This window comes from Ornithodoros turicata, unplaced genomic scaffold (assembly GCF_037126465.1).
Source record: "Ornithodoros turicata isolate Travis unplaced genomic scaffold, ASM3712646v1 Chromosome23, whole genome shotgun sequence".
Taxonomy (NCBI): Eukaryota; Metazoa; Arthropoda; class Arachnida; order Ixodida; family Argasidae; genus Ornithodoros; species Ornithodoros turicata.
In genome coordinates this window covers 2007785-2024750 of record NW_026999342.1, presented here as the reverse complement: position 1 = coordinate 2024750, position 16966 = coordinate 2007785, and the positions used below count along the sequence as shown (strand labels likewise).

The following is a 16966-nucleotide window of genomic DNA, read 5'->3' as shown; positions in this document are numbered from 1 at the left end:
TTTTAAATAAATATTTGCTCCAGTTTCTCTACAAAAGTTCAAAGAAGACAAGGTCAGACTGCTTCACAAGAAGCTATGCTCTTAACACATGAAGCCTGAAATCTGAAGATTATAAAACTGAACTTTCCTCTGGAAACTACAAGACTCCAGGAAAAACACATACATAATTTGGTTAGATATGATGGGAATTGATGTTCTCAAGCAGGAACCCATAGAAAGGACAAATACATACAAAGCCTCAAGTGGGGGGGGGGGAATATAGGTTTATTGCAAAACAAAACAAAAAACACGAAAGAGCCTCAAGTGCATAAAAAATGAATGATGAAAGAAGGAAGTGACTGAAAAGGTTACCGAGCTGTAGGACTCTGTCCCTTTAAATGATGCACCCTTGGAAGACACTGGAGAGGTGCGTTAACTTAGCTCAATTGGTAAGACCCCTGGACCGGTAATCCAGAAGATGTGGGTCCGAGCTCTACAGCTGGCTATCGTTTTTAGTGACTTCCTTCTTTCATCATTAATTTCTTTGGTTAGATATATGTATGTGAGTCTTTACATGTGAGGTGATCCAAGTTGGTTTCCTGACCATCTTCAATCTTAAAAAACAAGACAAAAACAAAGCTGTAAGCATAAGAATAGTAAAAGAGACCTACGTCAAAAGAATGTTTCTGAAAGGCGCAACATGGAAAATATTGTGACTGATTTTAGGGAGGACCCAAAAGTTTGCACTGAGGTAGCATATCTTGTGTTTTCTTCATTGATGTGCACCTGCTTTGTCTCATTACCTATACAATGCGTTTTGTATATAATTAGTAGATTGAATACTTACCCTGAGTGACTTATCTACAGTTCCTCCCTCAACCTGTAATGACATGTCCAAACTACAATTCCTCCACTGTTACATTTTTTTCATGCATTTTTCACGCATTTTGTGGCCAAAATGAACGTGGTAGTTTTCCCGTTCCGGCACTTCAAAAGGAAGGACATAGGATTTGTGGAATTTTTTACCTGAATTCACCAGCCATGACGATCCACATCAAAATAGCCAGAATATCAGAATCGAGTGAAAGGACACAAACTACAGTGTTGCACACAGAGATTATACACAAAAAGAAAAAGGCCAACAAAAGTGCAGACAAATAAGGTAAATAACAAGCGAGCTGGTGGTAAAGATCCATAACTTGAAAATCCAAGACTGTGGAACAAGAAATGACAGACATAAACAAGGTCTCAAGGGGAAGCTGTTCTGATAAGACACAAGTTATTCACCAAGAGGATCCATTTGTACAGCCAATGAGACCTTGTTTGTGTCTGTCATTTTTTGTCCCACAGTCTCCGATTTTCAAGCTCTGGATCTTTACCTCCAGCTCGCTTGCTATTTACCTTATTTATCTGTACTTTTATTGGCCTTTTTCTTTTTGTGTATAATCTCTGTGTGCAACGCAGTAGTTTGGGTCATACAGACTAGGCTCCTTTCAGTCGATTCTGATATTCTGGCTGTTTTTATGTGGATCGTCGTGGTTTGTGAATTCAGCTACAAAATTCCGCAAATCCTATGTCGTTCCTTTTGAAGCGCTTCTAACGGGAAAAGTACCACGTTCATTTTGGCCACAAAATGTGTGAAAAATGCATGAAAAAATGTAACAGTGGAGGAATTGTAGTTTAGACATGTCATTAAAGGTTGAGGGAGGAACTGTAGATAAGTCACTCAGGGTAAGTAGTCAATCTACCAATTATATACAAAACGCATTGTATAGGGTATAGGTAATGAGACAAAGCAGATGTACATCAATGAAGAAAACACAAGATATGCTTCCTCAGTACAAACTCCTCCCCCAAATCACTCACAATATTTTTCATATTTCACCTTTCAGAACCATTCCTTTGATGTGGCTTGCTACAGCTCTGTATTATTCTTTTTTAAGTATGGAAGATGGTCAGGCTACCACCTTGGACCATCTCGCGTGGAACGACCCACGTCTGAGGATTTATTTTGATATATGCTATTATAACTACTTGTCTTTCTATTCTTTTGCAGCCTATACGTGCAGCAAGTACCCGGCGGCAGGTGCCGCGTACATAAAAGACAGCCTGGCCTCACTACTTGCACGGGAAATAAAGTGATCATACCACACACCACATTTCCACCTCATCTCGAGTTCTGTACTTGGATATGAAACGAGAGATTGGTGAGAAGGGAGTAACCTCAGGACGAGAGCCGCCGATATTTTGAGCAGAGACGGTTCTGCTTCTGGGCACTGTCCTCATCATATACCAGGCCAATGATGAGGACAGTGCCCAGAAGAAGAACAGTCTTCGTTCGAAATATTGGCGGCTCTCGTCCTGAGGCAACTTCCTTCTTACTCACCCAGTGGATTTCTACCCATCTACGACATTGGTGAGAGGTTGGGCACGTAGTGCCTCTTTTATGCGACCTGTCCCGTTTTGTTTTCAAGTACGCACACACAATACAAAATCTTCAAAAACTCAACACATTCTCAATAATCACAGCACATGTTGCTTTTCAACATGAATTCAACAGAAAATCAACAGAAATTCTCACAACTGGAACCCAACAGAAATTCCGTAAGAACGCGGTGGCCATTTTTCAACAGCTCTGAACAGGAATTCGATAGCTTGCTCAACAGAAATTCAACTGACTTTCAACACAAATTCTACACCATGTGTTGAGCAAACTCAATAGAGTTTCAACAGAAACTCAATTAGAATTTTCATAAGGGATATTACCCCTGCCCCCACATTCCGATTTATACCGAAACTACACAGGAGCAGCTTTCCAAGCTAGGGCTCCGGAACGAACCGACAACAGTAAAAAACGATAAAGGAAAAAAGAAAAGAAAAGAGAGGAAAGAAGCAGCAAAAAAGGTATATTCGCTTGAACCGCAACGGGACAAAAACCATTGCAAACACGTTTTACTTGTGCCGGCCATCGACATTTAGCACCCTTTCTGAACCCTAATTGAAGAGGGACCAAGAACCATGGGACATCATGAGGAAAACTTACACACACTGGCTTGACGTAACAATGAAACAAAATCTAATAAACGTTTCGATGCCTGTTCGGGCATCATCATCAGAATGAAACAAGAAACAGTACGCCATCCGAGTTCGACTTATAGCTTAGTCATGACCTATAATGACCTATAATGACCTATAATGTCATAAATAATGACAATGAGCAAGCAAGCAACCTCACTGCTCACTTTTTGGTGTTTTACGTCGTTTTAAGTGCAAATTCTTGCGCCAACCACTAGCGCCATATTCGCGTTCACCTAAAATTGCTCCTCTGTTGAACTGTCCTTGTCGGCTCGCATGAGCCCGCCCATGGAATCGGCAAGCACCTGTTGTCGTTTTCTGGAGTGTACACCAAACTGTTTACAGTTCAAGGTACAGGTACTTAATCCGAGTGGGAAAGCCTCGGCGGTCTTCCTGTGGATTCGTGGGTGCATCAACGAAGATGGGCATAGTTTTCGGGATGGCTGTGTGTGCGACGGCTGATATCTTTCCTCTTGTGTGCCCGTGTGCGCCCTGACACATATACAATAATATAAATGTTATACTACTGTGCGCAAGTGACGTATGCTGTAGGTTAGGGGGTCCGTCATGACACAGTGAGAAGTAATGCGACGGACCTGACGGAAGGCACGTTGGCTCATCCCTCGGTTTGTAACAAAAACCGTGGCCCCTCCCCGAACAATACTCCCATCTCCTTAAATAGTGACCGGTTGTGCAATCTCTCATTCAGTTTCGCACTGATGATGTCCGTCGCATGACGGACGAAACCTATGAGTAAACCTTGTTATTTTGTTGTGTTAAGTCGGAGTTGGAGTATTTTTGCATAAAGATGCAGGTTGTGAGAGGCACATAAGCACTGCTTACATTGCTAACCTGTCTATCACAAGACATGTGAAAGGATTGCCAAATTAAAATTCAATAATACAAAAATGATTTTGAAATACATAATTCCAATAGAAGGGAGAGTAAACATTGGAATAAGAGGTAAAGGTAAAGCACTAAGTGTTGGCATTCTTCTGATGTGTATGATATACTGCTGTATTTAACCCATGACATATATGTTGTCAAACATTAACTTCTTGCATTCAGCATCAAGACGCTATACCTATTCCATCTAAGCGACCCGTCTTTACACGGACACGTGGCACACCATTTTGGCACACAGATTTGATATCTCTGCTTGTTGGACATATCAAGCAAATACTGTGCCAAAATTGTGTTACCTACATGACATGCTGCATCTGCTGAGATATGTTGCGGGAGAAATACTCCTGAAGCGATTAAAGGAAGTGCATACGAGTACATATACTTTGCAAAGTTTTTCCAAAATTCCAAGGAGTTGTTACAAAGTATGTTCGCGTTGAACTGGCAAAGCATTAGTCATCTCATAACAAAGTGATGAAAGAAACTAGTAAGAAATGCAAAGCCGCAAGCACTGTTGCATGGCCATGTTCACAATGGGCAATGACGCTTTTCACTTTGCGTACCGCGGACTGACTATGCTCAATGAGTGGTTTGCAGTGTTTATGATTGATGTAGGCCATGGCAACTACCGATGAACTTTGCAGATTGTGCAATGATTATAGTGGAATAATATCTTGCGATATCCCACTCGTTACACAATATATGAATGACACCGTGAAGCTGTCGTTGGCCCGGTAAAAGGGGACCGATAAGAAAACACGTAGCACAAAGACGTCTTTGCTCAGCGAGGTTTATTTTGCGACTAAAAAACTAATGCCTTTTCCTGGGGTCCCGAGACCTTCAAGTGCGAACAAGTAAAAAACAAGAAACGCAGTTAAGACACAGGAAAAAAAGAGAGACAGTTTCCCCTCTACTTCCAGGGAAACTGGAGTTCCGTGCCCCCCTTCTCCTGGGTGAGTCATGACAGCCACTTATCACTCCGTGTCGCAGCCGTCCAGCTGCAGACCCGTTTTTTGGCCGAACACAGTTTTACAACATCTTCCCCCCCGAAATGAGCATGCAAAGATTTGTCATTTAAGAGGGTGTGTGCGACTCTGAGGCCTCCAGGGGATACAGTAGCTGCGCGGGCCGCCTGGTGATGGTCCCTGTCGGCATCTTCACAGTGTAGGCCCGTACGTGCCCGTCCCTTCCGGGGTGGCTGGCAACAATGCGCACCGTTCTCCACATGTGTCGTGGCACATTATCCTCTCGAAGGATAGCGAGGTCCCCTTCTTTCAGTGATTTTGACCTCCGGTCCTGCGTTAAATGGGCTGACCGTAGCTCTAGGAGGTATTCCTTTTGCCAGCGCTGCCAGAAGTTGTTCATTAAGCGTTGTCTGTATTTCCACCGACGTGTGATGCTGTGGTGAGTGGAAACTGCTGGCGTTGTTTCAACCTCTGGCAAAGCTGTCAGCCTTTTCCCGATAAGGAAGTGCGCTGGTGTTAGCGCCACAGGCTCGCTGGCATCCGCGTGGATATAGGTTAAAGGACGGGAGTTGATTGATGCCTCGATGTCCACCAATACAGTCATAAGCTCTTCGAAGGTGAGGCTCAGCCTGCCGAGAACTTTCCGAAGTGAACTCTTTACTGTACGCACCATCCGCTCCCACCATCCCCCCACCAGGGTGCCCGCTCCACAATGAACCGCCACGTTATGCGATGTTTGCTGCAAAAGTCCTGCGTTTCGCTTGTGCGGAGAATATTCCACATTACTTGAATGTCCTTTGCAGCTCTTTTAAAGGTGAGGGCGTTGTCACTGTAGAACGTGCTCGGCAGGCCTCTTCGGGCAACGAAGCGGCGCAGTGCTAGGAGAAAAGATTCGGTCGACAGATTTGTCACTAGTTCGAGATGAACTGCACGAGTTGTTGCGCACGTAAATAGCAGAATGTAGGATTTTTCGTGTTGTCCGGTTGTCTTTACCAACAGCGGACCGGCATAGTCAAGCCCCACAACGTCAAAGGGATGACTCTGGTCGACTCGCTCTTTCGGGAGGGGCGCAGTGGGAGCACTGGCAGGTTCCAGTCGGCACCTTCGACAAATGAGACACTTGAAAATTGTCCGTTTCACCACCTGCCGGGCGCTAGGAATCCAGTATTTCTCCCGAATATCAGACAGCGTAGACTGTAGTCCACCATGCAAAGTTCGTAGGTGAGCAGCGTTTACAATCAGCGTGGTCACATCACTGCCTTTTGGAAGAAGAATTGGATGTTTCGTTTCTTCCGAAATGTTGGCGTAGTGCAGACGTCCCTTCACTCTTAGACATCCATCGTCGTCTATGTACGGTTGAAGGTCGGCGATCGATGAGCCACGTTGCACCTGACCCTCGTGTTCTAGATGACGGATTTCGTTCGCGTAGCAGTTGATCTGAGCCTGCTTGATCCAGAGGATTTCCGCTCTGTTGATTTCAGCTGTGGTCAAAAACGTTTCAGACGCGAGTTGTTGTTTCCGACACTTGTTAACAAACCGTAGTAACCACGCGGTGACTCGAAGTAACTTTGTGTAGGAGCTGAAGCCTGACACTGTCATCAACGGTGGTGGTGCAGCCACGGTGGTCATAACGATGACATCTTGTCGTCGTTTTTCTACTTCAGCAGACTGTAGGTTTTCCGTGCTGTAAGCTTCCCGGCGAGGCCAATGTTGTTCTTGTTCTGAAAGCCAGCTCGGCCCGCGCCACCACAGTTGACTGTCACGTAGTTTTTCGAGTGTCTGTCCGCGTGTCAGTGCGTCCGCCGGATTTTGAGTGCCAGGGCAATGATTCCACGCGTCCGGGTCACTCAGCGACTGTACCTCGGACACTCTATTTGCGACGAATGGCTTCCAGGCATTGGCAGTCCCGCGAATCCAACAGAGCGTGATTGTGGAATCTGTCCAGAAGTACACGGTCAGCTTTTCAGCAAGGAAGGATGTCCGCAAGAATGACGCCATTCGTGCCCCAATCACTGCTCCCATGAGTTCAAGTCGAGGCAACGTTAGTTTCTTCAGCGGTGCAACACGAGATTTCGCAAACACTAGGTTGACGCTTACCTGCCTATCGTTGTCTTCTGCTCGGAGGTAGGCGCATGCGCCATAGGCTAGCGGACTTGCGTAGGTGAATACGTGAAGTTGGAGATTTTCCGCCCGACTTATTCCCGTCATTAGGTATCGCGGAGCAGTTATCGTTGGTAGGTTTCTCAGCTCTGAACTCCATGATCTCCAGTCAGCCAGTGTGCCGTCTGGTAAAGGATCGTCCCAATCCAAACCGATCTCCCAAAGACGCTGAAATAAGATCTTCACGCGGATGAAGTACGGTGCGAGAAATCCAAGAGGGTCGAATACCCGTGCCGACATCTGAAGTACGGAACGTTTCGTATTCCGTAGGAAGTTGAGGACCTCCAGTAAGTGTTCACCCGAGAACCTGAAGCAGTCGTTCTTGTGGTCCCAAACTATTCCAAGTACTTTGGAAACTTCTCCCGCTTTTATATGCTTCTCGGGTTCCGTTATTGATGGAGCCGCAGTGGAGCTCGGGCCGTTGATATACTGCTGTAGCTCCGTCGAATTCGAACTCCATTTCGTTAGGTTCATGCCGGCTTCCGCCATCAAGGCTTGAGCTGTGTCCTTTATTGTCTTTGCCTCCTCCACTGTAGAGGCGCCCGCGAGAAGGTCGTCGACGTAGAACGAGCGCTCCAAAATCGCCGCGACGTGCGCTTGGTCATCCCACGCATTCCTGAGATGGTATTGTAGGGTGTCTCCTAGAAGAAATGGGCTAGAGGTTGTCCCGAATGGCACCCGTGTCATGCGCCATTCCTCCACAGCTGGCAACGGATGGTTGACTGTCGGCACGTCAGCAAACCACAGGAATCGCAGAGCGTCGCGATCTGCTTCGTTAATGGCGATCTGAAGGAAGGCCTTCTCGATATCAGCTGCCAGGGCAATTGCGTTCATCCTGAACCGGAGCAACACTGGAACTAGGTCGGAGTTGACCTTGGGACCCTTCTCCAGATGGTCGTTGAGGGAACTTGATTTACTGGCATGCGAGGACGCGTCGAAGACCACTCGGAGCCGGGTTGATGATGAGTCAGGCTTTATAACCGCTCGATGTGGCATGTAGTACACACGCCCGTGTGTTCCAGTGGCGTCCGGAGCCTTTTCAGCATGACCTTGTCTCAGGTACCCCCTGATTGCTTCGTCATATTCGGTGAGGCAGCCATCTGAGGTGAGCCGGTTGACTAACCTGTGCAATCTCTTCTCGGCAACGGCATAGTTATCGTCCAAAGTGTTTGGCGTTGCCTTCCAAGGGAGAGAGACCCCATAGTGGCCGTCAATTTTAACGATGCTTTTTTCGAATTCTCTGTGGACCTCTTCGTTTTGTAGTGTGTTAGATTTTGGATCATCTGTTATTCCGATACTGTCCAGTTCCCATAGCTGGCGTAGGGAGGTTTGATGGTCATCGTTTTGTATCCCTGCTCGCAGCACACATACCATGACATTAGCGGCGTCGGTAATGGTGCTTCTGGTACAGGGCTGTCCCTGAAATGTCCATCCGAGCACGGTGGAGATGGCAACGAGGTCTGGATGGCTCTCACAGCGACTGACGTCCCCGCACAAAAGCTTCCACATCTGGTCAGCACCAATAAGCAGGCTGATTCCCTCGACGCCAGCGATAGATGGGAAAAGGAGACGATCCGCAATCTCCATACCTTGTTGACGCAAGCTTCTTACGAAAGAGTCGTCGATGGGCGTTTGCACCACGTCTTCGCAGATGAACGGTATGGCGATTGCCTCGAGGATGTGTTCTGTGGTCTTGTACTGGCTCCTTAGACGCAACTGAACAACCCTCAAGCTTCTGCTGCGATGGTCTGCGCACGAAGTTGCGAAGGTATTGAGGCGTATATTGGTTGTTCCAATTACTGGTAATCCCAGCTTGTCCACGAGGTCCTCACGGACGAACGTTCGTTGGCTACCGCCATCAATTATGCCTCGCACGTATGCACAGTTGATATCCGTAACAGCCCAAGCGCGGAAAGTTTGAGAGGCACTCGCGGAGAACAAGTTGGTGGTGGTCATCTGCTGGGCGGCATCCTGCGGTAACTTCGGTTTCCAGGATGGATCACATAGCGATACACAATGTCTCCCACCACATTTTGCGCATCTTCCCCCATACCGACAGTTCTTAGACATATGCCCCTGCTTTGTACACCGGAAGCATCTTTTCGATGATCCAAGTTTCCTTTTCTTCTCCTCCAATGTAAGGTCTCCCGTGCAAGTATCTGCATTATGGCCTTTTGATCCGCAGAAGAAGCAACCGGAGCTCACCTTGCCGGTGCTGTGGAGCACGAGCGCCGATGGAGGGTTCCCTCCGTGTTTACGTTTGGGTGCTGGTGTGTTGTCCCATTTACTGTCCAACACACCCGCGCGTTCGCGGCTCTCGATCTCCACGCGCAGGAAATTTAGGAGCCTCACCATTTCTGTAGAGGCCTGGGAGGCATCCGACGCCGCATCCGACGATCCTCGAGATGCAGCAGAGGGCGCGTCATCATCCAGTCGGCAGGAGGACTCCATTGTGCTTAACTTTCGGTGATATTCAACCACGATGTCGGACGGAAGCACCGATAAGAGAATGTCCACCATCATGGAGGAATATGTAGTGCTGGAGACCCCAAGTGATTGCAGGCCGCGTGTGTTCGTTTGGACCCGGTCGTACAGCTTTCGGAGCGCCGGAACATCTTCTGAAGACTTCACGCGAGGAAGGTGTCTTAGATTGTGGAGATGCTCACGTTCGATACGGCGTTTGTCTCCGAAACGTTGGGTGAGAATGTCCAGCGCGTCCTTGTAGCACGCTGCTGTGCGCTGTAATCCTGATATTGCACAAGCTGCTGGGCCAACCAGAAGCGAACGCAGGTACTGCAGTTTCTCTACATCCGACAGTTGATCGTTGTTGTGGACTGTCGCCTCAAATTGTTCCCAGAACGGTTGCCACTGTGATAATTCTCCCTTGAACTGAACCAACTGAAGTTTAGGAAGTTTTACACCCGTGTTGCGGGGCTTTTCGGGGCCGGTCGCCGAGCTGTTGACAGGAGCAGACGCGCTTGATGACATTTGTAAATCAGCCAACTTACTCTTGATGTCACTCAGGGCCTTCACGAACTCATCTTCGTAGTCTCCGACGGTCGAGTACTCGGCTTCCAGATCTTCATCCGCAACGAGGGGGTCGATCTGCACGTTAAGTTGCTTCAGTTCGCCGTTGCTAGCGATGAGACGGTCCCGCAGACTGTGGAGGGCGTTGACGGTGACGTCCGGCTGTTGCAGCAATGAACACACTTCGTTGACCAGCTTGGTGTTCTTCGTCCGTCGAACCGAACGATTTGTCTTCAATCGATCCATGGCGATAGAACTTCACAAGTGTAATCCCGGGTTTCGGCACCAGAAAATATAGTGGAATAATATCTTGCGATATCCCACTCGTTACACAATATATGGATGACACCGTGAAGCGGTCGTTGGCCCGGTAAAAGGGGACCGATAAGAAGACACGTAGCACAAAGACGTCTTTGCTCAGCGAGGTTTATTTTGCGACTAAAAAACTAATGCCTTTTCCTGGGGTCCAGAGACCTTCAAGTGCGAACAAGTAAAAAACAAGAAACGCAGTTAAGACACAGGAAAAAAAGGGAGACAGTTTCCCCTCTACTTCCAGGGAAACTGGAGTTCCGTGCCCCCCTTCTCCTGGGTGCGTCATGACAGTCACTTATCACTCCGTGTCGCAGCCGTCCAGCTGCAGACCCGTTTTTTGGCCGAACACAGTTTTACAACAATGATATCTTTTGTGAACAAGACAAACCTCAATATATTCCCATGTAATTTTGATCCTACAATTAATTGAGTTGAGGGTTTCAGGTATTTAGGTGTGCACCTCTCTTCGGATATTTAGTGGAAATCACACAGTAGTTACGCATCCTCTACGCCTCTTAAAAAAGTTGTCTTCTTGAAGTGGACACGAAAACTACCTTTCGCAGACAGTACACTGCTGGCATACAAAACCCTTGTACAAAGCGCCTTGGAAACGGTACAAATGACATCATACTGTTCATCATAAAAACAAATGACATCATACTGTTCAACAAAGCCACCAATTTGGTACAGTTGAGCTACGCTCAAAGCTAGGGGTGACGAGTTCGCGTCTAAAAGGCACGGTCCCCAGGCAGAAATGAGGACTGGTTCCCGAATGGTCCCCAAGTGGTTCCATTTGCAGTTGAATGGTCGCAGATGGGTCCCCAAGTGGTATTAATGGTCCCACTCTGGCTTTAAGCGGGTTCCATTCTGGTCCCAGATGGGTCCCCAAGTGGCATTAGTGGTCCCATTCTGGCTTTAAGCGGGTTCCATTCTGGACCCAGAAGGGTCCTAAAGTGGTGCAGTGTTCCCACTCTGGCTTTAAGCGGATTCCATTCTGGGCAAAGATGGGTGCCAAAGTGGTGTGTGGTTCCCACTCTGGCTTTAAGTGGGTTCCATTCTGGGCCCAGATGGGTGCCAAAGTGGTGTGTGGTTCCCACTCTGGCTTTAAGCGGGTTCCATTCTGGGCTCAGATCGTTCCAGAAGTTACAGCTGGAGTCTCACAGGTACCATTTTGTTCCCAGAATGGTCACTTGAGACTCCAAGTTGGGCAGCTTCCCCCTTTGAGATTTCATCTTGCCCACACTTGCCATATATCCTTCTGGTTTTGTTTGATCTATTACTCTGATCTATTTTAGCACATGCATGATCTCTTTTTATTGCTGTTTATCCAGGTGCGCGCGTCTGCGATCAAATATATGCTGTATCCCTGTAACTCCAATTCGAGCACATATTCTCATCTGAAGGTGAATATCATAACATATCAAGTACCAGAGAAATGTAAAAAATACATCTCAACAACACCAAAAATTAAGCTAAATAACTAGAAGAAAGACAACTAAAAAAAAGAAACGGTAACTGCAGAGGTTCATGCAATGTGAAGACGCTAGGGCGGCTACAAATTCAAACTTCAAACGGCGAGAGCCGAGAGGGAGAGGAGAGGGCCAGAGTGGCAGTTGGCATCGCAGTTGCAACTTGGGCGCGTCGCAGCGAGTTGGTTTTGTCTTCAGTTGCCGTCGCAAGGACGGTGTATCTCCTGTGCAGTATTTACGTGTGTTTTAGTGGGCTTTGTAAGACAATGCGATGACAATGGTTCCTATGCAACACATTGTCGATTTCCCGGAAGAGTTTTGACGCCAAGAAGACCTAAACGGCGTAGGGGCAAAACACAATGTGAAATGCCAATTGGACTGCACGTGGCGAATTTTTGCAGGTATGAGTGATGACCGTGATGTTTTGATTACTATTAAATAGATGTTTCATTTTAGAAACTTAGGAGGAACTTGAAGAGAATCAGGATAAGAAGATTCCGAACGTACGGTGAAGGAGGAAGGGGGTGTCGCGACCTGCACGGAAAACAGGAGTGTCATGTGTCATCTTCTCTAAGAAAATACAAGATGTGAGGTGGCCAACGAACGAAAGCTCCCTGTGGTCCGTGAGTGCATCGCACAGTCAGGCATATGCTTTGTCAAGACACAGTGAGTGATCAGACTTATACTACGTATAGTATGAACATGTAGAGATGTATTGATTATGTCTTTCTGCTCAGTGTATGCTTTTAGCAGAATAAACGGTATTTGCTTGAGCAATATGTGCATTTCTACGCATTATTTTCGGTCATGCATTCAGTGGTCCCAGCTGCTAAGTGGCCGGATACCGGACCACTTAGCAGAGGGGACCACTGGTTCCACTTCAAGTGGGACCATCGTGAAGCTGGTTCCACTTTCAACTGGTCCCAGTCACTAAGTCGGACACACTCAAAATGGGACCTGTCCAAAAACCACTTTGAAGTGGTCCCACTCCAGAGTGGTCCCATTCTGAAGTGGTTTAACGAACTGGTCCCCCATGGGACCACTTGGCAAGTGGGACCAGAGTGGGACTATTACCAGGGTGGGACCAGTTCGTTAAACCATTTTGAAATGGTCCCATTCCAGATTTCTGCCTGGGTCTTGAGGGGATTACGGTGGTCTCTGAGAGAGCACGCGACTTTCGGTCCTACTTTTCTTTCAAGAGGAGGCAGTGAACAAGTGCCCATTCGTGGAACCCAGCCTTCCCCTTCCGATTTGTTTCGGTATCAATCTGTCTACCAATGTCATGATGACATTTACATTCTGTTGAATTTCTTACGTGCTGTCCGGGACGTGTATGTAGGTAGGTAGGCCAGGAATTTTTTTTTATTATTAACCTTTTTTGTAGTTTGAATCCCTCGAAAAACCATTGTACAGCACCAGAACACAAAGGCTACATAATGACCCAGTTTCACCAAACTTTTCAGCATCTGAACTAAGATTAAACTATCTGCTTCACTAAAGAAGTTACTATTACTGAAATATTCACCACATCACCGATGGAAAAAAGAAGTGTCTGCTATGTTTAAGAATTCGCAACCCTTGATATTGGTTCAGTTAACCAGAGTTGGTGAAACCGGGCCTATGGAAGTCACCGAAACATTCATCACATCACAAACCAAAGTTTAATTTGTACAAGCTTTCGCGTAGACCTCCACGCGAAAGCTTGTACAAATTAAACTTAAACAAAAATCTTCAGTGTCTGTTTCTGTATTTTGTTTATATAACATGTAGTTATAAGAGTGGTTTAAACCACCTCGCAGAAGTTGCAGATGCTGTTCATCAACTTTATTTTGAGATGGACAGGGAGTTTCATTGCCTGGGGCGATACTCTACCCCATAGCTGCTTGTGGTGTGAGGAAGGAAATAATGTCCCATGGAGTCCAAAATTGCCAAAAGAGCTTTGAGAGCAGACATTCGTGGCCTCGATTGAGCCATAGGCCAAGCAATTTTAGAGAGGGGGGAGGAGTTCACATTATTGAGAGATATGAAAATGGCAGTTTGGAAAGCTGGGTAGTGTGGGCGACGACAAATATACTCTGGGTCTTCTACAGCACTGCAGTGACAGCATCTGAGAGAGTCAACTTGCCTCATGTGGTAATGACACTGAGCTGTAAATGCCCCATTGAGTCACAGTCCATGAGTCACAGTGCACCACCTTGGCGAGAAGTGTTTTGTGGGATCCAGAAGCCAAGCCGTGGGTCAACATTTCTCAGTATAGACGGGAGGAAAACGTCAGTTGTCCATTGACAGGAAGACTATTTATACAATCCATTGATGTGTTGGTGAACGAGATCTGCTTTCTACATGACCAGTAACAGTCCTTTGCTATCTTTCACTGTGATTTAATTAAACACATCCCTCATGTGACGCTGTTCCCGGCACAGTTTTATCTTGCTGAACCACTTTTCGCGGCTCTTATCAAACATAACATTAGCGGTTCTTCGAGGGCTGAGGCCGAGGGAAGCAAGAAACGTTTACATGATACGTGATTACCGTCGTGACAAATGGTCGACACAGCAGCTTTGCGGTACGTTTTATATGTTGCTCATCCAGGACATTTTTCGCTACACGATTTCCTGTCCAAAACAGCTACGACTGCATCAATGTCACTTCGCCCATGAATTCCTTCATGAGTTGCACGCGCGTGTTAGCACACCAAGTCGTTACACGTCTGAAAAATACCTGACGAAATCGGTAGAAGAGAGATAGGCTTTATTAGAGCTTGCAGTGATTATCCTTTTTATGCAGCACATCCCGCAACACCATACGGCTCCGCCGTTACTCCATTTTCTCAAATAGCCTCGTCCCCAATGGTAGCCGAACGGCCGAACCGCTGAAGCGTTGTTTTCCTATAGTATTCATACGCGTAGTTATTTACGCCTCTAACTTAATTGAATTAATGAATAATTGAGAGATATATGCTGAATACGACACACAATTGCATAAAGACTCGTTATTCTGGAGTATGACCTTCTTAAACACTGATTTTCTCACGTAAAACCATGCTTAACACTGGTCTGCATAGACCCATTGTGATTTCTTTTTGACAGCTTGTATTTCAAAGGATTGGAATTTGAAGGGTGAATTTCTTAGTGTGGATTTGAAAAGTTTTATTATTAAGAGTGGGTAACAGGGTACACCCGTTGCAACATGTTTCAACTGTCTCAGGCTCTCAGTGTTTGCTCGTCAATTACAGAACAAAGGAGGACATGATTTTGCGTCGTAAGAGGTAAGCTGTGTGACAGACGTGTGTCATCAAGCTATTCATATACGATGACTGTTGTGCTGTAGGTTCTTGTTGTTGATTTCGAGCAGAGGCGGCAGTCTCACGTAAAACCACGCTTAACACTCGACTGCATAGACCCATTGTGATTTATTTTGACAGCTTGAATTTTAAAGGATTGGGATTTGCAGGGTGGATTTCTTATTGTGGATTTCAGAAGTTTTACTACTAAGAGTGGGTAACAGTGTACACCCGATTGCGGCGCACCATTCGTTGAGGTTGTCATTGTCTGTTCCGGAGTACGTGGGAGTAGTAAGTACTGACCACGCTTATCCGGAAACGCTACAAGGCTCCTGGACGCCATTAATTAGCAATTAGAGCTAATTGGGACACCCCACATTAATCAGCATCATCCAATGAGTCATCACACTAATTGGGGAGCGTCTAACTAGTGTCCAGACCACCCTGTGCGTTTCCGGATAAACGTGGTCATAAAAAATAAAAAATAGATAGAGAGAGAGTGGAGAGAAGAAGTTTAGTTGAAGATCAATGACGCCATCTTGAAGAAAGCGGCCCGGAAAGGCCGCTGACCGTCGCTGGGCGACGGAGCACAGAGGCAGGTTGCAAAGCATTGCAGCTATGACCACAAGTTCCGGACATCCTGTGACGTCAGCTGTGACGTCATCACGGCATGTCTGGGCAAGTTAGGACAGCTCTGGGCATGCAAGGAGAAAAACACTTGTAATACAGAGGCTGGGATAGCAAGAGTATGCAAACCATCAATAGCTAACAAGAAAAAACAATTAGTTACACAACAAATGAGCCCACCAGAACAGGAGCGCAGAACCATGCTACTGCTCCATCCGAGAGGCAGGCAGAGAACTGACTCGTAATGGTTTTTTTCTCCTGTATAAAGCCCCACAGCTGCACCCCCTAGCGGTTACTTTCTCAACTAACCTCACAACAAAATTATTAAGAATCACTCCAGCGCTACTCCCGGTCCCAAGGCAGAAGACGATAGAAAATGGCGGGAATGCCCGGACAACAGCAACCAGCACCCGACGTGCACGGGCACGAAAATCGCAAACAAAGCGGGAACAAAGTTGGCGAAAGCATTAGTTACACAACAAATCACCTCACCACAGTAGGAGCGCAGACCGATGCGACTGCTCTCCGTGACAGCCAGCCAGAAACTGAGCGAGTGCGGGGAGTGCACGTCTGCTTTCCGCGACAGCCGGAGAGAAACTGACTGGGGCGCCGCTCCGCGGCCGCTACGCATACGCGCTCCTAGCGCCCTCTGGCGCGACCACCTCCGAGAGGCTAAGAGTGAAGAGCATTCCTGTGCCCCCTGCTGGCCGTTCTCATTGGTCATGAGGCTAAGAGAGAAGAGCATTCTTGCGCCCCCTGCTGGCCGTTCTCATTGGTCGTGACGTCATCCTATTGTCTCAGGGTTACCCTGTTTTTTTCCACTAATGCTCCTTTGGTCAATCTACAATGAAGCCACAGTATGACGTCATCATGCACCTGCGTGGCTCAAGGACGCGTACGCTCTAGACAGGGTACCTATTATTTATTGAACCACTATCCCACTATCCCATCAACAAATCAACACAGAGTACGGGTAACCAGGAGCGCAGAACTCAGGGCAGCACTATCGTCAAGACAACAATGTTCCTTGTCAAAAGGGAAAAAAATACTAAGCGTCAACAAAGGAAAGCATGCATATCGGGGCATGTCAGGACACGTCAGGACAAATCGTACGCCTGCTGGGCAACAGAGGAAAACAAACACTTGAACAGGGTGAAAAAGTAACT

The 16966-nt window shown here is 46.9% G+C and overlaps 1 protein-coding gene across 1 annotated transcript; it reads right to left on the bottom strand.

Moving 5' to 3' along the window:
* Positions 1–5031: 5031 nt before the first annotated feature.
* On the bottom strand, positions 5032–10355 carry LOC135373316 (uncharacterized). Its single transcript, XM_064606540.1, has 2 exons — positions 5593–10355; positions 5032–5551 (listed from the first exon to the last, which is right to left on the bottom strand). The coding sequence occupies exons 1-2, from the start codon at positions 10353–10355 to the stop codon at positions 5032–5034; spliced, it is 5283 nt and encodes a 1760-aa protein (XP_064462610.1).
* Positions 10356–16966: the final 6611 nt, after the last annotated feature.

Coding starts and splice junctions, on each gene's coding strand:
- LOC135373316 (XM_064606540.1), bottom strand. CDS start 10,355: ATGGATCGATTGAAGACAAATCGTTCGGTTCGACGGACGAAGAACACC. Junction 5,552..5,592: donor GGGGATGGTGGGAGCGGATG/GTGCGTACAGTA, acceptor AGTTCTCGGCAG/GCTGAGCCTCACCTTCGAAG.